Below are 21,990 nucleotides of genomic sequence, written 5' to 3' on the forward strand. Positions count from 1 at the left end.
TATAAATTGACATATAGAAACCAGTAGCTTTCATACATACAAATGATAACCATTTAGAGACTCACAAACAGAACTTCATTTATATAGGTTCCTACAAAGATAAAATACTTAAAGATAAATTTAACAGGATATGTGTAAAAATTTAGGAAGAAAAATTTAAAAGACTCTCAAGACAGAAGAATAGACAAATGCAAAGCCACCCCTTGTTCTGGGATAGAACTATTCAACACTGAAAGATGTTGACTTTTCCCAGGTTCATTTATATATTTAAGGTAATCTCAATAAAAATACCAACATTTTTAATGGAGTTAGACAATATGATATCATAGTTCATGAGGAAAAATATATATGCAAGAATAACTTGGAAATTTTTAAAGAAAAGCTATGAGGAGACATTAGCTCTATCAGATATGGACACATGCTATAAAGTCTGTATAATTCAATAGTGCAGAACTGGTACATACATAGATAAGCCAGTGGATGAACTAGAAAGTCCAAAAACAGACCAAAGTGTAGGTGGAAATTTTGTGTATGATGAAAGCAGAATCTCAAGTGACCAGGACAGGACATTCAAGTAAGAGGTGCCAATACAATGGAACAGCCACTTGAAAAAGGTAAAACTCCAAGAATTCCATTAAGAATAAATTCCAAATGCGCTGATTCATAGTGGGATAGGGAGAGGGAGTATGGGAAGAACAGACAAACTCTAGATAGGGCTGAGGGGTTGGAGGGGAACGGAGAGGGTATGGGGTTAGAAATGACGGTGAAACGTGATGATCATTATTATCCAAAGTACATGTATGAAGACACGAATTGGTGTAAATATACTTTGTATACAACCAGAGATATGAAAAATTGTGCTGTATATATATATAATAAGAATTGTAATGCATTCTGCTGTCATATATAAATAAACAAAAGAATAAATTCCAAATGGATCAGAAATGGAAATGTAATCATATGAAATCAGACAAAAAGAAGAAAACAAGAGTGAATTCCTTTACAATCCAAGTGAAGGGAAGGCTTTTTACTATCCAGTGGCAGTAAAAGATTGATGATTGATAATGTTAACTGGATTACATGAGAATATATTTGCATGACAGAAAACACCACAGGAAAAAACCAAGGGCAAAATGCAAACATGAGAGAAAGTATTTGCAAAAAAAATGATATGTATACATATATATACACATACACATATATGTATACATATAACATATATATATATATGTATATATATATATACATATATATATACATATATATATATATATATATATCAGATAAAGTGTAAGAGTTCTTAAGTTGTAAGTTCTTTATAACATATGAAAGACTTGGATTGAAGGGGAAGAAAACCAAAATCTTGATAGAAAGATGGGCAAGAGATATAAATAAGCAATTCACACAGACAAAAAATACATGTGAAAAGATATTCACCCTTAGTCAAAATAATAGAAATGCAAATTAAAAAACTACACTGAGAAACCATTTCTTACTTATGAGATTGGCAAAAATGAATGAATGGATGGATGGATAAATGAATGAAGTGGAAGAACATATTCTGCTGGGGAGACTAGGCTGGAACAGGCTCTGTCATATATTGGTGACAGGAACGCTAATTCCTAGAGGGTCACCTGGAGATATTTGACAAAGCTGCCTAGTAATTCCACTCTAGAAATTTACCCTAAAGCTATACCTACAACAAATAAGAAAACATATGCACAAAGTTACTCACTGTCCAGTCCTGACTATTGAAAGTGTACGATTTGTTTGTAATTGAGAAATATAGAAAACATTCTAAATGCCCATATACAGTGGAGATATGGAGTAAACCATGGCAAATCCACACTTGGGAGACTCTGCAAAAGTGAAAAGGAATGAGATCTCCGTGAATTGACATTGAAGTGACTCCAAAATCATTTTGCCCCTCCCCCCAACTGAAATGACTAAAGGACCATTTCAGATGAAGGGAAAATAAGGGTCAAGGGCAACCAAGTGCCACACATGATTGTGAGCAGAACACGCCCCCAGAAAACAAAACCTTTCTTCCTCTTCTGCTTGAAGAAGATTAGTGGGACAGCTGGCAAAATTTTGGTAAGGGCTATAGGCTAGGTAATAGTATTATATTAATGTCAGTTTCATTTATTTCAGTAATTGAACTATAGCTGATTAGGAAAGTGTCCTTGTTTTCTCACAAAAAGTATTTAGGGGAAAAGGAACATCCTTGCTGCAACTTATTCCAAAATGGTGCAGAGTAAAGAAGCAAACAAAATCCTATTAAAACATAGATCTACTGGGAGAAAGCAATAAAGCAAAGGGGGTGATAAGCTAACGTTTGGGAAATGAGGATGAAGAGTCCTGAAGACGGTTCTACAAGTCCAAAATTATTTCAAAATTACTTTTTTTATATTAGGTAATACTTATTAGCTGTTATCAACCTGAAGGTCTAAGACATGTCATAGTGTGTGGCTTTCTGAAGCACAGGGATGCACCATCCTACAGGAAGCCTAGGGAGCAACAGTAAAGTACCAGAGACCACCCTGCCTATAGCCCAGGCCTACATCCCACTCACCTTCACCTATACAGTAACTCTGATGCAATGATAAAACCTTCATTTCTTTGTGAAAAATGACCCTCAAAAGAATGCTAATGGTACCAGCCACAAGGTCTAAAAGAAAGATAATGGCTGCTAGCCAGAAAGTGGACCATTTTGGTCTGTCCAATGCAAGAAGGGGCATCCATCAATAGCATGAAATAATTCACTGTGTGCTCTCTGTAGACAGAAGAAAAAATAAAATTGAGAACCAGTACTTTATTGTTTGAAAAAAAATTGACTCTATATGTAATAGGTACAAAGTTGGTGATGTTAACTTGTGATTCAAGAATATAATTGGAGAAACAAATGCCTTTTGAAGAAAATGCTTCCAACAGATGGAAAAGAATCAGGGATGTTTCCAAATTATATATCCTGGAGCTATTTGAGAGTTTGGAGACTTATACAGGTTCCAGGACATAACTGTTATTAAAATTGGTGCACATGTACTTTGAAAGAAGTTCAACATGATAAACTCTTAACATTTATAAAGAAATTTTGTGAAAGGACATCAAAAGTGAAAAAAAACCACAGGCTTTTGTTGTTTAAAAACTCGTGGCACTCAGTATATGTTCATTTCTAATCCTGATTTAATACCTCTGGCCTTTATGTTAAATTATATTAACTTGGCTGCTTAAATGCTGTAATTCATAACAGTTATAAAAATGGTAAAGAAATGATTTAAACTAAACATTAAATCCTGGAGTCTGGAGTATCAGATAATTATACACTAATAGCAACTGGATTTCTTTCCAGGAATTTTAACGTACTCAGAGCAGCTGTTTTGTTATTCTAGGTAGTTGAAACAGTAGAGAACTCTATTTCTCTATCCAATTAGAGATTAGCTAGTTCATGTCTTTAACACCTACTACACATTTGCAAAAGCAAAACCAATAATATAAGCTTGTACTTCAGAAAGGGGCATTATGTAATTAATCTTTTCTGTGTTTAGAATATGAACGTTTTCCCCACTGAGATGCCTTCTTTTGACTTGCTCCCAGGGTTCTTGGAAATCTCCTCACAATCAGGCTTACCATTGAACTTGAGTCTTGTGCTAAAATCCAATTTATTTCCCCTGAGTGGCAAAGGCAGGAAAAGGGTCCAGAGCCAAAGAAAATGCTTTATTATAAGCCCAGGACATTTTTATGGCTGAGAAACTAAATAATAAGCTTGTTTTGATTTTTTATTCTTCTATAACCTCATCTTGCATTTTTTACAAGACATTACCAGCCAGGATTGAGTGACTTTCCCAATTCCACTTTATCAATATGTCTTTTATAGATTTACTCATTCACTGTCATTTAAATAGAGATAGAGATAATGTTCTGGCAAATCTTCTTTGTCCTGGAAACAATTATATGCAACATGTGGAAAGTATTTGTCATTGGTGGTATACATATCTAATGTCTCAAGTTGTTTTCTAAAGTTTTGTGGATGGAGCAGACCATCAGTGAAAAACTACTAAACATTAAATATCAATATATGAATGTGTGTTTGCATAAAATATACATGTACTGAAAGTTTAAGTCATTAGTTTGAAAGCTTCCAAATCACTTAAAAATTCATAAAATATAAATTTTGTCAAGAAATTATACCATAAAATTCATTCTTTAAAAATGTTCCATTCAAGCTGGGATTGCAGCTCAGTAGTAAACTGTTTGCCTAGCATGCACAAGGTCCTGGGCTTCAGCCCCTGTATTGCAAAAAAATTAAAATTAAAATAAAATAAAATAAAATAAAATAAAATGTACCATTCAGTACATTAAAAAAAGGTGTATTCACAAAGTTGTGCAATCATCAATGCTTCCTAATTTTAAAACCTTTTGTCACCCCCCATGCCCATTTTATTAGCATTTTTTCCCATTCCATACTCTCCCTAGACTCTGGCAACCATTAATCCACTTCCTGTTTCCATGAATTTGTCTATTAAAGACATTTCATAAATATGGGATCATATAATATGTGGCTTTTTGTGCCTGGCTTCTTTCACTTAATGTAATGTTTTGCAGGTTGATTCATAATGTAGACTGTATCAATACATTTCTTTTTATACCCGAATAGTACTGTAGGATTACTGGGTGTAGATATACCACATTTTATTATACATTCATCAGTTAATGGACATTGGATTGTTTCTACCCCAGCTATTCAATGCAGGTTTTGTGTAGATGTATGATTTCAATACCCTTTAAGTATATACTTAAGAGAACTGCTGGGTTATATGGATATCTATGTTTAATTTTTGAGGAGCCACCAAATTATTTTCCAAAGAGGATACAGCATTTTGCATTCCCAACAGCAATGTATGAGGGTTCCACCATTTCCAAACCCACACCAAGATTTTTTTTTTATTATTTTAACCACTCTGGTGGGTATGAAAGGGTGAAGTTCTATCTCATTGTGGTTTTCATTAGAATCTCCCTAGTGACAATTAGTATATTTTCATGTGTTTATTGGCCATCTATATAATCTTCTTTTTTTTAAAAAAATGTCTATTTAGATTGTTTTTCCATTTTAAAACTGAGTTATTTTTTCATTTTACTATTGAATTTAAGAATTCTTTATATGCTCTGAACACTAATCCCTTATCATATATCTGATTTGCAAACATTTTCCTCATTCTATGGGTTACTTAATTTTCTAACAGTGTTCATCAGAACACAGAAGCTCTTGTGTTTCATCTAGTTTTACATATTTGCTTGGGTTTTTGGTAAAAAAAAAAAATCTAAGAAACCATTGCTTAACCAAGTTTAAAATGATTTATGCCTGTTTTCCTCTAGAAGATTTGAAGTGTTAAGGTTTTGATCCATTTTGAATTAATTTTTGTATATTGTTTGAGGTGTTCAGCTTCCCTCTCTCTCAATCTTTTCAGTTGTTCCAATACTGATTGTTGAAAAAATAATTCTCAAAAAAAAAAAAAAACAAAGAAAGAAAAAACAATTCTAAGAAACTATTCCAATGAATTCTTGATATCCTTGTTGAAACCAATGGCTTATTTCTGAAGTCTCAATTCAATTCCATTGATCTATATGTCTAACCTTATATCAACAATATACTGTTTTTATTACTTGTTCTAGGCTTGTAGAAAAATTTTAAAATAAAAAAATATGGGTTTTCCAATTCATTCTTATAGTCATTTTGGCTATGCTAAATGCCTTGAAATTCCACATAAATTTTAGGACTAGTTGTCAGTCTTTGCAACAAGGCAGCTGTGATTTTTTACAGTAATAGTGCTGAATCTTATAGATCAATTTGGAGAGTACTGCCATCTTAACAATGTTAGGTCTTCTATTTCAGCTAATTCACCCGATTATAGAAACAAGTTGATTTTTGTATATTGATCTTGTATGCTGCAACACAAAATAGACTGATTTATTACCTTTAATTGCATGACTAGGTGTGAATTCTTTAGGATTTTTCTGCCCACAAGAGTGTGCCATTTGTGAAAAAATTGTTTTACTCCTGTTTTTCCTCCCTATCCCTTTTTCAGAATTTATTTTTCTTATCCAATGGCCTTGGTTAAAACTTCCATTTTAATGTTTGACAAGAGTGGCCATTCTCATCTTGTTACTGATCACGGGGTGAAAGCTTTCAGTCTTTCTCCACTTAAGTATGATGCCTGATGTTGATATTTGAATATCCCCCTCTATGAGGTTGAAGCAGTTCTCATCCATTCCTAAGCTGTTTTCTTATTTGTTTTTCATCATGAAAGAATTTTAGATTTTGTCAAATACTTTTCTGTGTCTAACAAGATGGTCATATGTGGTCTCTGTCCTTTATTCTGTTCCCACTGTGTACTATACTGATTTACTTTCAGATGTAAAACCAACCATTCATAGGGTAAACCCCATTTGATCATGATTCATAATCCTTTTTATATTGCCTGATTCAGCTTAATAATATCACTGAGGAGTTCTGTGTTTGTATCTTAAGGAATATTGGTTCCTGTCTTTCTTTTCTTGGAATGATTTTGGTATTGGGCAATACTTATCTATCTTTTCAGGGAAAAGTTTGTGAAGGATGAATATTGATTCTTTTATGGATGGTAGAAATCACCAGCAAAACTGTCTGGGCCTGAGCTTTTTAGAAACATGTTGATTGCAAAGTCATTTTTTTTTTTACTTGTTTTAGGTTTACTTGGAGTTTCAGTTTGTTCTAGAATCAGATTTGGTATTTTGTGTCTGTGGTGGTTAGTTCTATATATCATCTTGATTGGGCTAGGGATACCTAGATTAAATATTATTTTGGGGGGTGTCTATGAGAGGGTTTCTGATAAGATTAGCACTGAAGTCAGTAAATTCATTAAAGTAAATTTCCCTTCCCATTGTTGGTGGGCACAATTCAATCCATCCAGGGCCTGGACAGAACAAAGGGCAGATGAAGGAGGAATTCTCCCCTTTTGCTTTCTACCTGTCTACTTTAGATGGGATATTGGCCTTCTTTTGCTCTTGAACTGGGATTTGTACCATTGGCCCCTCTGGCTCTTAGATCTCCAAACTTGGACTGAAATCACACCAATGGCTTTCAGGAATCTTCTATCCACAGACAGCAGACTGGGACTTTTCAGTTTCCATAGTCATGTCAGCCCATTCCTCATAATAGACACACCTCCCCTCCATCTTCTTTTTTCTCTCTCTCTACACACACACACACACACACACACACATACACACACGCACACACTCTCTCTTCTCTTTTCTCTCAGTTCAGTTTTTCTAGAGAACTCTGGCTAATACAATGTCTTCAGAGGAACTTTTCCATCTATTTAGTTTAACTAATTTGTTAGCATATAATGATTCAGAGTATTCTCTTTTATTTTTATAAGATCTACTGTTCTCTTATTTCCTGATTTAGATAATTTGAATTTTCTGTCTTTTTTTACTTAGTCTAGTTAAAGATTTGCTAACTTTTAAATTTTTTTCAAAGAAACAATTTTTGGTCTTGCTGATTTTCTCTATTGTTTTTCTATTTTCTTATTTGTCTTCCTTCCAATCTTCATTATTTCTTCCATTCTGCTTGCTTTGGATTTAGTTTGCTCTTTTTTATATTGTTTCTTAAAATGTGGGTTTAGATTATTGATTCGAGGTTTTTGTTCTTTTTAAGATAAATGTTTATAGCTATATATTTCTTTCTAAACCTTGCTTTAACTTTGTCTGATAAATTTTGATGTGTTTTCATTTTCATTCACCACAAAATATTTTTTGTCGGTCGTTTGCAATATCTTCTTTGATTCTTTCATTATTTGGAAGTGTGTTATTCCCTATCTATTTGTAAATTTCCAAAATCTCCTTTTATTGTTTATAATTTCATTCCATTATGTCATGAGAATATACTTTATATGATTTCTTAAATTCCTGGAACCAGTGAGTCTCTTATATTTTATTGAGGAGCTGTGAGGGGAGCATGCATTTTATAATGCTGCCTTGGGCTTCACTTTCTCTTTGTACCAGGGCCTTAAGGCCTGCCAGAGGTAAGAATTTAGAGTGTTCTCAAGTCTTCCCTGAGCATGGGCATAGCCTTGGGCACGCATACATATGCACAGCCTTTTAGATTCCCAGGAGTATGTTAGAGCTTCCTGATGCCCACTACAGGAGTCTCCCTCCCCAGGTTTCCCTTTTAAGTTTTTAGCTTCTTGTTTGCTCAGCTGTTATCACTGTCTCAGGAAGCTGTGATATTAAATAATTGTTGCTGCTTGTTTTGATAAATATCTAGGTCAAAGGTTATTTGCACTGAGCACATTGAGCCAGAGAAATAAATGTAAGTCCTTTGAATGATGGTGTAAAGGGAACTTCCAAACAGGTCAGTTAATGACAATGCTCTGAGCACTGTCAGGGTAGGGACCCTTGAAAACTGACTTGCACCCTGACCACCTGTAGGCTCCTGGTTTTTGCCATGATTGAGAACCTGTTGGTTCTGAAGATTGTTGTGGAGTTGAGAAGAAGTTTTTAACAACATGCAGCTGGTTTTCTTGAATAAACACTCTTGGATTGTTACAAGCTTTTGGTTAACTTCTAGGATCTGGGAAGTTGATTTCAAAGATTTCTGTTAACGTTTTTGTTGTTTTTAATGGAGGAGTATATTTTTGGAGATCTTTACTCTGCCACTCCTGCTGATGTCCTAATTTCATAATTTTAAGTTAAATCTATACGTACTTGGAAGGTTTAAGGTTTTTCTCCCACGTTCCAATACATCATTGAGTGTCCACATTTAGGAGGTTGCCAGTGTAATGTATAATCCCCGCCTTAAGACTCAGTTAAGGTTTATACATATCTGGAGGTCATATCACCTGGCATCACATGGCTATGATGGCTCCTTCTGTCTTCCAGATTTCCTTGTGGCATCTCCATTCTCTCAGGTAAGTGAGATCCAAACTCTACCCACAAGCCCCACTTTTCTATCACAGCATCTCTCTGGCCTATAACAGTCCCCTTTACCTCCCTCCCTCACAGGAAGTGAGAATGCATATAAACACCACTTGGCGAGTGTTGCCTCTTTTCTTTTGCGTGGCCACCTAGGTTTTCATAATCAAGACCCAACTGATCTATACATCAGATAAGCTGGGTTCTGACTCCAGTTTAGTTCTGTGAAATCTTTTCTACCTATTGTGTCGAAAGCTATCCGTGGGCTGTGTGTGGACTACAACACGCATCAAAGCCTAATGAATATAGAATCTGGTGTCTGGGAACTTGCAGTGGATACTTCCTCTGGTTGACTGCCTAGACACATTGTAAGCCCTATGCAGCTCTGCCTGGTCCCACACAGCACTGGGGATGGGGTGACCTGCTGTAGCTGCACAGCCTCTCTGAGATGCGTGTGACCTGCCAAGATGCCAATCAACCTGTGGACTGCAAGACATCATGAAGCCAGACTCCACCCCTGAAACCTTATCCCTGCCTTTGATGTACCTCTTAAATAATCCATGAGAGCTATTTTATAATTGCCTAGTTCCATCTCTTGTGTAGACTGGACCTATAAGGGACTCTACCTTTATGAAACTATCTTTCCAACTTTATCTTTTATTCTTCACTAATTATTCTAGATTTTAATTTCTTAGGAGGCTTACATCCTCCTTGACAGGAAGAAAAACCCCCAATGAGGTGCTGGCCACCTCCCCATAACATTGCACAAATTTATAGAATATTATTGAATTATCCACTATGGGATGAACTTACAGTTAGTTCAAGGAGATATAAATAAGTAAACTCCATGTAATATACTGTTGTGGAGAACTATATATAAGGATCAATTAAGAAGACATCTGAATTCCTCAGAAAACTTGGAATGGAACTACCATTTGACCCAGTTTACCCACTCCTTGGCATATTCCCAGAGGACTTAAAATCAGCATATTACAGTGACGTGGCCCCATCAATGTTTAAAGCAACTCAATTCACAATAGCTAAGATATGGAACCAATCTAGGTGCCCTTCAACAGATGAATGGATAAGGAAAATGTGGTACACACACACAATGGAATATTAGTCAGCCATAAAGAAGAATGAAATTATGGCATTTGCCAGTAAATGGATATAACTGGAGATTTCATGCTAACTGAAATAAGCCAGTCTCAAAAAACCAAAGACTGAATGTTCATTCTGATATGCAGATACTAATTCACAACAGGTGGAGGAGAGTGAAGGTTCACCAGATTGGACGGGGTACGGGAGTGGGGGGGGTGGGGGGAAGGGAGAGTGGATGGAAATGGGAAAGTCAGTAGAATGAATAGGATGTAACTTTCCTCTGTTTATATATGAATACACAACCAGAGAAATTCCACATCATGTACGACCACAAAAATGTGAAGTTATACTCCATGTATGTGTGTCAAAATACATTCTAATGCGTGTATAACTAAAAAGAACAAGCAAAAACTTTAAAAAAGAAGACACCTGAAAATATGCCTTTCAAAAGCAGGCTTTCTTTGCTAAATACAAGAATATGTTGTGAGAACCCTGAGACTTCTGCTGCATACATAAGATGCAGTAAATATGTCTTGACCTTAGAGCATTTATTTCCCCAATTTTGAAGCAGGAGTGACCCCTGTCCTGATTTCTTTCTAAGACTGAGGTAGACAATGAGCAGAGAATACACATGTATGGTCTTTGAGAAGTGCCTTACAAATTTCAGATATTGTTAAGGCAAAATTACTATAAATAAACAAATAAAATTATATGGACATTCTCATTTTTTATTACCTATGCATCTCAAGCGTTTGTATTGGAACATTGGTTTGGGCAGATTAATAAAAATAAATAATTGACCTCAGCTGATCATTTTGTAGAGAAATTTTTGTGACTATAATTCTAAAAACTCGGTGAAAGCATTTGTGATTACTGATAATTCATCCTCACACTTAATATTACAGATAGTTTCTTGCTTCATAAAAACAATCCTGGAGGGAAAAGAAAAGCAGTGACTTACGCTCTGTTTTTAACTGTCCAAGGATGGAATTTTCTCCTCTGCACATGGTTCTGAAAGTATGCAAAGAAATAATTATGGAGGTTTCAAAACAACCAATTCCGACTGCAGTATGTGTGGGTATAATCCCAATCCAAGTACAAACAGAACAAGTGCTTCTAATGAGAAGCTGCCTACATGTTTTAAAGCTAAACACAGGTGAACATTGCTTTTGTAATGTAACTAATTGGACAAAGCAGTTTTGAGGTGGATAAATGGAAGTTATAAAATTAAAGTTAGATTTCACAAAGAGAAGCTATTTTTAAAAAGATGAGTTATAAATGAACCTTCCCTCTTCTAAATTTGGTGACAGAAAAGATAAATCCAGCATGCCTCAATAGATAAGAATACTGAAAGTATCACATTGCTTTCCAATGTGAAAAGTTTGAACCATTGGTAGAGTGATTTAGGAATTCAGCAAACTATTACATTACGTTGTCTCCATAAATTCAACAAAACCCCTTAAACGTAAAAACAAAACCAGACTTAACTGACTCTGCTTATGATTTTGTTTCTCAAGACTCTGATAACAGTGGATGAATTATACAGACTGAAAAAAAATTCTATGCTCCATCTGCTTGCTCTATGAAAGTAATTAAAAATACAGTTATGCCTGGGAAATGCTGATATTATTAAAGATGATGCCAGCAAATAGAGATGTTTTATAGTTTGGGTTCTGAACAAGAGCCAAACATGTATTCCATTTAGCTGGTTCAAACTCAAGAAAACAGTCATAGGAAATAATTACAACTGACAATATTCCAAAAACATTAGAATGGCAAATGAAGCAGATGAAATCCAATTAAACATTATGTCAATGATTTAAATACTTGAAAAGCTTTATGTGTCATGCTGTAAATCAGATAACATTAGAAATGGCAAATATTCAATCCGAGTATATAGACCAAGTTCTCTCATACTGTAACTAGGCAAAATTACCCCAGGGGAAACAGATCCTTACTTATGACCCTGGGAGATAGATGCAATGGCAGAAAACTCTAGTGCATTCAGATTGTACGTGCAGAGCAATTTGACCTATACTTTGAGCATTTCTTGGATTTACAAATCCACTTCTTGGATTACAAAGTGTGAGATCTTATTTGCCCCTTCCAACCCTCTAGAAGGTTGAACTAGAAAGGAGAGAAACTAAAGGTGGTTTGAAAAAACAAGAACTATTTAAAGAAAATACCCAGGTTCTAGTCTTTGTTGTGACTTATCACCAGGGTGATCCATCCTGTGTGGAACTCTTGTGTGTCAGGTCCAAGCTCATGCTCAGGAGCCATATTCATATCCAGGCCTGTCCACTTACTCACCTCTTGGCTTCCAATCTCTTTCCCAGTTAAGTGACCCAAGGGGAAGCTTGGGGCTGCTCTCTATCACCTTCTATGCTGCCCATCCCTAGGCACTTCCCAATCATCTTACAATGTTCCGCTGGCAAGTCTAAAGACTCCGGGGAACCCAAATGTCCCTCTTAGAGTGAATATGGAAACTGGATTTTCAAAATACCAAGTGTAGGAGTCACTACTTTCTGTAGAATTTTAGCAGAGATGTGGTAGATGGAGAAAATAGAATTAAAATTCTTTAAGATAGGAATTTCCATTTTCTAAGAGATTATTATTACCAAGTTTCCTGGGAGACATGCTACATAACTAAATACACTCTAATCATACTCATATCATTTTAGGTATTTAATTTTATGGTTTTTCTCTATTACTGAAAAAATATGGCTTAAAGATAATTTTTAACAACATTATATATATACGAAATATGTACTATCACATATATATGAGAAGTGATAAATATGAAAAAGCACTAATATTTTCATTCTTTCATATTTACTTTGTATCCTAAGCCCACCATGTACAATTTTAGGCTGCATTTGAATTTTATCAACAGGTTAAGATTTGGAAGTAAAATAGTGCCCCTTTGTTCAATGTGAAGAACACTGCCATCACCAGCACCCCGGCAGCAGCAGCCATGCGCAAAGTAACTGAAAGCTTGAAACAGACTACTGGGAATTCGGGCACCTGTAGTTGAAGTGCATTATTGCCTGCAGAGCATTTCCTCCACCTGTTGAAATGTCTCCTTCAAACCCTGGCAGAAGAGGTATCACCACATACACTCGGTATCTCTGGCCTTCCCTGCAAAATCAGATGAACAGAAGCTCATTAACAAAAAAAAAAAAAAAAAAAAAAAAAAAAAAGGGACAGAGTATAGTTGAAAATGACAGCCAAGCAGTTCATATTTTTTTTAAAAGACTGAGTGAATGGCTTCCCAAAACCAGTCTACACATTCCAGGGCTTGGGGGTGCTGTTGGATTGGAGAAGAGAAGCTATATCCAGGCGACTAATCTGTAACCTGAACAACAAGCTGAATTTGGCAGTAAGGTGAGAACTCTATCTCTTGCTCTCTACAGCACAATCCTTTGTAAGACAAAATTTAGTGTAAGAAAGATTTGCTTGACATCAGAACATCTTAGAAATGATTATCTCCCAAATTAAGAAGTGAATTTCAACTCTGGATAAGAAAATACCTAGACTGTAGCCTTTGAATCACCTCTTTTAAAATCCCCTGTTAGCTGGGTGTGGTAGTGCATTCCTGTAATCCCAGTGGTTTGGGAGGCTGAATCAGAAGGATTAAGAGTTAAAAACCAGCCTCGTCAATTTAACGAGACCCTAAGCAATTCAATAAGACCCTGTCTCTAAATAAAATATAAGAAATGGGCTGGGGATGTGGCTCAGTGGATAAGCTCCCTGGGTTCAATCACTGGTACCAAAAATAAAAACAACAACAAAAGCAAAAAACTCCTGTTATCCTTGATGGGTAAAAATCACAGACTCTGGTATAGTAGTCCTCTGTGTTTCTCCTTTACTAACAAAGCAAGAAAACTTTTTTCCTTTAGCTAAAAAAAAAAAAAAAAAAAAAAAAAAAAAAGAAAGAAAGAAGAGAAAAGGAAGAAAAAAAGGACTTCCTTCCATACCATGGAAGTGGGGTATGGGGAGTGGGTTATAACAAAGTTTAAAAAAGGTGTTATCACAGTGTACATGTGTATAACATTATATCCATAGCATCCATAGTACTTAGCTCAGAGCCTAGAAAATAGTAGATATTCATTTGCCAATTAACTGAATTCCCACAACCCAGATCTCAGGGGCAAAAAGACACACTAGATTCAGTATATCTTCCAATGTAGAAGTCCTCATTGTGAAGGAACTCTAAAGTTCCATTGCAAAATGTTACTGTAGGCTCTTTAAGACTCTGGAGTGACTAATGTTTACTTTTAAGTTCTCTGCACATGAAACACAACATTTTTGGCTCATTCTATCAAATGATTAATGACACCTTTGAAGGAAAAGGAATCTACTTAATGACAATAGAAGAAGAAAATGTGGCTGTTTTGACATGCATCCAGAAATTCAGAAATTTGGAAAGTTACATTCTAATAGGTACCACTTATTTGGAACACCAAACTGTTAAGTCCTTGTCTCCCTTTGGAAGCTATATAAGAACAGAAACTCCAGAAATGAAGGTGGTATCTCTTGTGCTCCATGAACCTTGTTCACCCAGAGGTGTTGAATACAGTTCAAGTCTGATCCTATTTAAACTTTTCATAATACACAATTTCTAAAGCTCATTTTCTTTTGAACAACTAAAGTTTTCTTTCATGTGAATATTATTGCTACTCTGAGGGTTCTGATTTCACGGTGCTGTCTCTGAATGCTGAGGTAGGCATTAGGGCAGAAGTGACTGTCAACAGAATGGAATTTGGAGGCCTGGGAGCTTGGCTGCAGAGTTGAGAAACAAAGAATTTTAAGTAGGTTGTTGCAGTGGCATGGATTAATCACTAGATGGCAAACACAGTTTGAGTTGCAAAGAAAACATTGAAATAAAACGTAAACTGTCCAAGTTCTCTGCTTGATAAGGATAAAAAGCACACATTCCTAACTGGCAAAAGGACAGTGAAAAAGAACACAAAGAACACCCAAGCTCTTTTCCTGCAGCCAGCACTTAAGGCCAGACAAACTCAACTGGGCATTTAAGAATTGACACCATTTGACCTTAGCTGCTTTTCCAGAATCATCCTTCCATACACACCTCACCCCAGTGATGGGAGGCTACGGTCCTTTGCTCAGAGAGGCACCTCCCTACTGATGAGGCAGGTTCATCAGCAATCTGCCTCCAATGAACCCCACTTCTTCAAAGCCACCTGAGAGGCTGCTCTCTTTGTCAAGCCACCTGGATCTTCATTCACATTGGGTTACTCTGGCTTCTGTGATCCCACAGCACAAGGTCAAAGAAGTCGATTCAGTACCCTTTCTGCCTCACCCAGCAGAGACATGCACTGCTGCCCAGGCTGTGGGACAAGCTTTTTTGAAGCAGAGAAGAATGTGCACCTGGCTTTCTACTCCAGGCAGTGCCCAGTGCAGCACCCTTGACTTCAGCATGCACTCAGTTATGTTGGCCTTGGGAGGATCGGGTCAGGTTGGAAGAATGTGTGGTTCTAGGGAAGCCTCTGGAGGGAAAGAGGTTAAGCTCCATGGGACTTTTTTCTTTAAATTGCATTGCATTTGAATATTTTATTGTGGTAAACTATAACACAGAATTTGCCATTTTATCCACTTTATCAGTGTACCATTAATTTCCAAGCACCACTCATTGCTTTTGCAACGTTGTACAGCCATCACAACCATTTCCAAAACATTTCCATCATCCCAAACAGAAACTCTGTAGCTATTAGATGATAATTCCCCCACTTCCCTTCCCCACAGCCCCTGGTAACCTTAAATTACTTTCTGTCTTTATGAATTTGCCTATTCCAGATTTTGCATATAAAGCGTAGTCGTACTTGCCCTTTTGGGTCCAACTAATTTAACTCAAGAGAACATTCTCATGCCTCACCCATGATGCAGCATGTGTCACAATATTTTTCCTTTTCATGTTTGAGTAACATTCCATGCTATGTAGCATGCTCCCCTGTTGCTGGGAACTTGGGTAATTACTACCTTCCAGCTATTGTGAGTAATGCTGTTATCAATATTGGTGTACAGTATCTGAGTCCTGGTTTTCCGTTCTTTTCAGTATATATTTATGAATGCTGGTTCATTTGGTTACATTATGCTTAGGCTTTGAGGAATCTCCAAATAAATGACACTTTCCAATGAGAAACATATGCTCATAGGACAAAATTTAAGATATAGTGAAAAAAAAATACTCTTTCATTCCTATGTCCCCAGCCCTGTTTAATATAATACATAAGCCCCTGTTTCCCCTCCCTGAGGGCAATTCCAATTTCCTCCATATTCTTTTAGAAATAGTGTATAAATTTACTATATATATTCTTTCCTTTCACACTAATGTTAGAATATTATAAACGCTTTTCTGAAAGTTATTTTTATTACTTAAAAATGTGTTGGGAATTCCTTCCACATCAGAACATAGTTTTAATAGGAACATAGAATGCTACCGAATATCTTGTACCTAATATATAAGCCACTCCTCTATTGATAGACATTTAAATTGTTTCTAATTCTTTTGCCATTTGAAATAACTGCTTTGAGATATATATATATATATATATATATATATATATATATATACTGACTCACATAAGTCATTTTTCATGCTTATTGGAAAAATCTTAGAAGTGGTACTTGATCTTTGTGAAGCTGTTTGTAAGACAGTTTCACTTTATCCTTGTGTCTTTTAAAAGCAAAAATGTCATGAAAAATGGAGCTCTCGTATGTAGAATGTTAACTATGTCCTATAAAATTCTATAAAACATTCTTGCAAACTGTTGTTCATAAGAATCAGAATATTCACATTTTCTTCTTTTTAGGACTTGTTTAGCTTCAGATCATATCAAGCCCTCTGCTGTTTATAATGCAGTTATTTATAATTTCTCCCCATTTTTTGGTACTGGGGATTGAACCCAGAGTGCTTAACCACTAAGACATTTCCAGAGCTTTTTTTTTTTTTTTTTGAGACAGGGTCTTGCTAAGTTACCTAGGGCCTCGCTAAGTTGCTAAGGCTGGTTTGGAACTTGTGATCTTCCTGTCTCAGCCTTCTGAATTGCTGGGATTACAAGCATGTACCTCGGTGCCTGGCTAACAGATAAAAATTTTAAACCACCATGTCCCAGGTTTTTAATTCCGGAAATATTTCAGTAAAATTGCAGAGGTGCATTAAAATAGGTTGGAAATCATAATCTAGAGCTCTTATAGTATCACATTAACATTAATTATATTAATTAATGTCATAATTCTGTTAATTATATCATAATTGTATTCTTATAATTATACATTATATACTATATTTTTTAATAGGCATTCCACTTCTGGAATGATACGACAAAATGGGTTAAACTAACCAGCAGAAACTAGATTTTCATTGCTGTCAAAAGAAAGAAAAAGAGCTCTGGAATTTCAAACCATAAACCTCTGGTTGAAGGAAAGCCAGGAAAGAGGACTTTCTGTGTGGCACTATGTCCAGTTTGCCTCCCTGATCCCATCCACAGAGTTGCAGCTGCTAGTCTCCTGAATCACTGCATCCTCATGGCACTGGGATTGTGCAAACAACAGCGCTCTGCTTAGGCTCAGGACCCGAGCCCCTAATGTGCAAAAGTGTTTATGATCCTAAAAGCAAGTCAAGAGCCAGTGGGCAATAAGCCACAAGTAACTATGCACCAAGTGGGCAACTGCTTCATCCACTTGAGTTTAGAACAATTTTGTAAAATTGTACTCTCGGGCTTCTTGTTAAAATATGTCTTTCTTTAGAAATTCACTAGCTCTTATGGTTACAAGTTAAGAGCTAAAAATTGGAAATAAATGTTCAATAAAAGATGATTAACTATGATATAGTCACTCACTGGAATGATCATCTTGCAGCCACTAAAAATGACCTGGGGTTGTGGCTCAGTGGTAGAGCACTTGCCTAGTACGTGTGAGGCACTGGGTTTCATCCTCAGCACCACATAAAAACAAGTAAATAAAATAAAGATATTGTGTCCATCTATAACTAAAAATATTTTTTTTCTTAAAATGAGCATGATGATGGATCAGTAGCAAAATAGTTCTGAGCTGTGTTAACAATGGTCCCCTTGCAAAGTTACAATGATAAGACAATGCAAATGTGGCAGCTAATACCATGAACAATTTCCCTCCAGGTGTGTTAACTTCCCAGTTCTGGGCCTGGAGCTCTGAAGCAGGCATTGCTTCTAGGGTGGCACCCTCATCAAGGAACCTAGCCACAAAAATGTCAACCTTCTAGACTTTGGGAAGTAGCAAGAGATTCTCTGAGCTGAAGCTGCAGAGAAAAAAGGTAAAGGGTGAGATAGTGTAGAGATTCTATCCTATCACCTCAGGCAGAGTTCCGGGGAAAACAGAACCCCATTCCCTGAGGATATGAGAACCAGGAGAAGCTAAGCCTTTCTTTCAGGTGAAGCCCAGACAAAATCAAGAGCACAGCCCACCAGCTCATGTGATTTGGCAGCCTACAGGAGATGGGGCACAAAGGCAGCTCTGAAAGGAGAAGGCAGAAGTCCTTGAGTGACATTAAGCAGATGCTAGAATAAATCTGAGAGACCAGTGCCAAGATCTGAAAGTCCCTTCGGGGAGATCCACAGCTCCTTAGCACCTACACCAAGGATGGGGGTATGCAGAGCAGAGATAATGAGAAGTCACTGAATCTGGCCACTTTTATCAAGAATGCCTAAAGGACATTTCCTCTAATTGTGTGGAAATAGGGCCTGAGCTGAAAATTCATGTAAGTTATAGGACAAAAAAAAAAAAAAAAAAAAAAAAAAGAGGTGATTCAACACAAAATGGAAATATATATATATATCAATATGGACAAAAAAAGAAAACAGACAAAGTGATTTTTTTAGGGTGGTTATTGTGTGGACTTTTTAAAGTTAATATTTTCTAAGTCTTGTGATTGCTGTAATGCTGCTTGCACCTTTAAAAGCAGAGAAACAATTCCCCATGTAGATGGGTCACCATGGTGACAGGCCTCTACATCCCTTTGTTGGTGTCTCCTGTCAAACCACCTCCTCCTCCACCCCTCACCCCCCCCCCATCCCTGTGCAGCATGAATAGCAGTGAGGAGAAGCTGGATCCACTCACAATTGAGTCTCAGGATCTGTAAGAAAACCCCAAGGGAGCTCAATGTGTCTCTATAGTGGCGAGATGCGTTCTTTTTTTTTTTTTTTTTGAGAATTAAGATTTATAGGTCATATTTCCTTACTTAGACTCAAGAGCTGCTATGAATTCTCTCATTGTCATAGACATTGCAGCAATGAACGCCTTCAGAAACCAGAAAAAACCATGATTGGCGTTTTTCTCTTGGGAGAACTTTATACCAGGGTGGTATCAGCTATGTTGGACTTGCATCAGTGGTTTGGGACATAACCCTTTGATTTTGTGATTGGAAAATCTTTTAAAATGCAGTAAATATTTCTGGGTTTCAGTGTTCTCATCTGTACTTGAGGGAGTTGGCTAAAACCATTGCTAGTCCACTAGAAATGCTGGCCTCATTTAGCACTGACTTTACCTATTAAAATGTGTGACTTTATCGACTATGATGTATTATATGCTGTGCACAGACATTTTTTTTTTTCACTGTCTTTTGAAAATGGCAAGCTTTAGAGTGTAAGAATGTTGGGGGATGCTGGGTTAGTCCAGCATGTTTGACTTAGGCTTCACCTTGGACTTGATAACCTTTGGCAGACATATCCCTAGCGGCCCTCAACTAAGATTCTACAAAACCTTTTATTAAACCCAGTTTGGCCCAGCAGTTTTCATTCTCTCCTCTCTCTCTTTAAAGAGTTTATCCCTTCCTTTCTTTCTCTTCCAGAGTATGTACTCAGCTCAGAATTATTGCTGGCCCCTGCCCTATGCTAATTTTTTTCATCTTTCTATCTGCTGAGATGATCATTTGTATAATTTTTGGAATAGAATAAAAACACTAAGTGATCTAAATCAAAAGTTCTCCTGTCATGATCTGTTGTCATCTGTGCCCCAATGTAACCTCTTTAGGAATGTTATCAGAGCTTAAAAGATATCCCACAAGAAAAAAATGTGAAGCTAGCAACTAGTATAGTTAAAATGTTTTTTTAAAATTCTTTTGATAATAACTGCAGTTTAAATTTCTTTAAGATAGTGCTTCTGTAACATGCCCAACAGGTCTTTTCAGTTTGGTACAAAATTATAGGATGTGGAAATTATAGGATATAGATGTTCTTTAAACCTAAGAGATTTTTAAAATCTATCAAGCAATTACTTTAAAAAATAAAACACTGATCTGATTTTAAAATATTGAGATAAAATCTCTCTCTCATAGATTTCCGGGAAGCTTAACATTAGAGAATTTCTATGTTCCTTGACAGGAAAGAAGTTTTTTTTTGTTTTGTTTTTTAATTTACAGGTGAAAAGTATAAACTGAAGATCTAGTTTGCAGCTAGCTGTTCCCATTCCATAGCCATATGACTTGGGGGAGGTTAACAAATGTCACCTGGCTTCAGCTGCCTCATCTGTAGAATGGGGATAATTCTGCATCCAACCTTCATTCAAGATTAGATGAAGCAAGACATGTCAAGCACCTATTATATGGAAAGACTCAAAAACAATTTGGTAACATTTCTATTTAATTAACTACCAGTGATTACAATTAGGAAGCTTCCAAGAACAACAAAGTATATAGTGTCTAACATTAAAACAAAAGTGAACTCATGCTTCAGAATACCTTTTACCTTATAATTTTGGGGAGTATATTATCAAATCAATGATGGGTAAATCCAAAAATGGACTCTGAGGAATGATCTGCTATAATTTCAGACAGGACACATCTCAACAGAAGTGGGATGTCACTCAGTGGTAGAGAGCTTGCCCAGAATGCACAAGGCCCTGGGTTATATCCCCAGCAACACAAGTGTTTCAATCACGTTCCTACACCTGCACAAGAGCCAGAGGTAAGAAACCAAAGCAAGGTTTTCTTATTCTTCATATCCACTCAAGGATTTAAAACAAATAATAATTAAAGATCTCTTTAATTAAAACATTTCTGTTTCTAGCCTAATTATTAATTCTGATTCAAATGTTGCTTATCTTTGTTTGCATCAGCAGTGCAAATCATATTTCCAGATGATAAATGTCCTGGAATTATAATAATTTCTTACATTTGATACTTAACAATTTACAGACTACTTTCATGTATGTTCATATGTATGATATTATCATTCTCTTTGTTGGTGAAGAAACAGAGTGTTTGAAAAACAACCAGATACACTCAAAATGTCACATATCTGTGGATAACAGAGTTGGAGAGAACCTAGGTCTCCAAATATGTGACACCCCAATAATGTTAGATTTCTTAGAGGGTATTCCTCAGACTACCTACTTATGGGCAAACCGTAGCTCTTTCACAGTTACAAGAACCATGGCGGGATTTGAGCAATTTTAACAACTAAATATTTTTCATAGAGCTTAATAGTGTTTTTTTTAAATGCAATTTACTATTAAAAACACAGAGACATTAAGTGCCTAATTTCATTGTATATGTCAACTTTTTGGTGATCACAATATGAAATATACTGTCACACTTCCTGACTTTCTACCAGTGCAGAAAAATGATACGTGTCAAGTTTCTATAAGTAAAGATCTGAGATTATCCTCAGAAGCCATTTGTTCATGGCACACAGTGTTTTAAAATGTTTCTATCTGGATCAGCTGGCCCTGTTCTGTCTTTTGACTTATTCAAACATAGGATGAAACAGTTGATTTTAGATAATGGGTTAGATTTCCCCTTCCTGACTTCCAGTCTCATTTGAGCTATCTAAGATGGATTTGAAGTGGATGGGGAGCTGGTCTCAACTCTAAGACTCTTTTCCTTATTTGATCAGACATGTTTTCTGTAGTGATTTCCCTGATGCTCTTAGTTCAAACTCT

The 21,990-nt window shown here is 36.2% G+C and overlaps 1 protein-coding gene across 7 annotated transcripts in view; it reads right to left on the minus strand.

Annotated features, from left to right (window-relative positions):
* Positions 1-21,990, minus strand: part of PLD1 (phospholipase D1) — a 219,333-nt gene that overhangs the window by 24,642 nt on the left and 172,701 nt on the right. For all 7 annotated transcript variants that reach the window (XM_081300817.1, XM_081300815.1, XM_081300814.1 and 4 more), the window contains 2 exons: positions 13,078-13,191; positions 11,015-11,064 (listed from right to left, as the gene is read on the minus strand). In XM_081300817.1, the coding sequence (XP_081156943.1) occupies positions 11,015-11,064; positions 13,078-13,191 (164 nt within the window). The remainder of the gene's footprint in view (positions 1-11,014; positions 11,065-13,077; positions 13,192-21,990) is intronic.

Source organism: Spermophilus citellus (genome assembly GCF_964194105.1).
Source record: "Spermophilus citellus genome assembly, chromosome: 7".
NCBI classification, from domain to species: domain Eukaryota; kingdom Metazoa; phylum Chordata; class Mammalia; order Rodentia; family Sciuridae; genus Spermophilus; species Spermophilus citellus.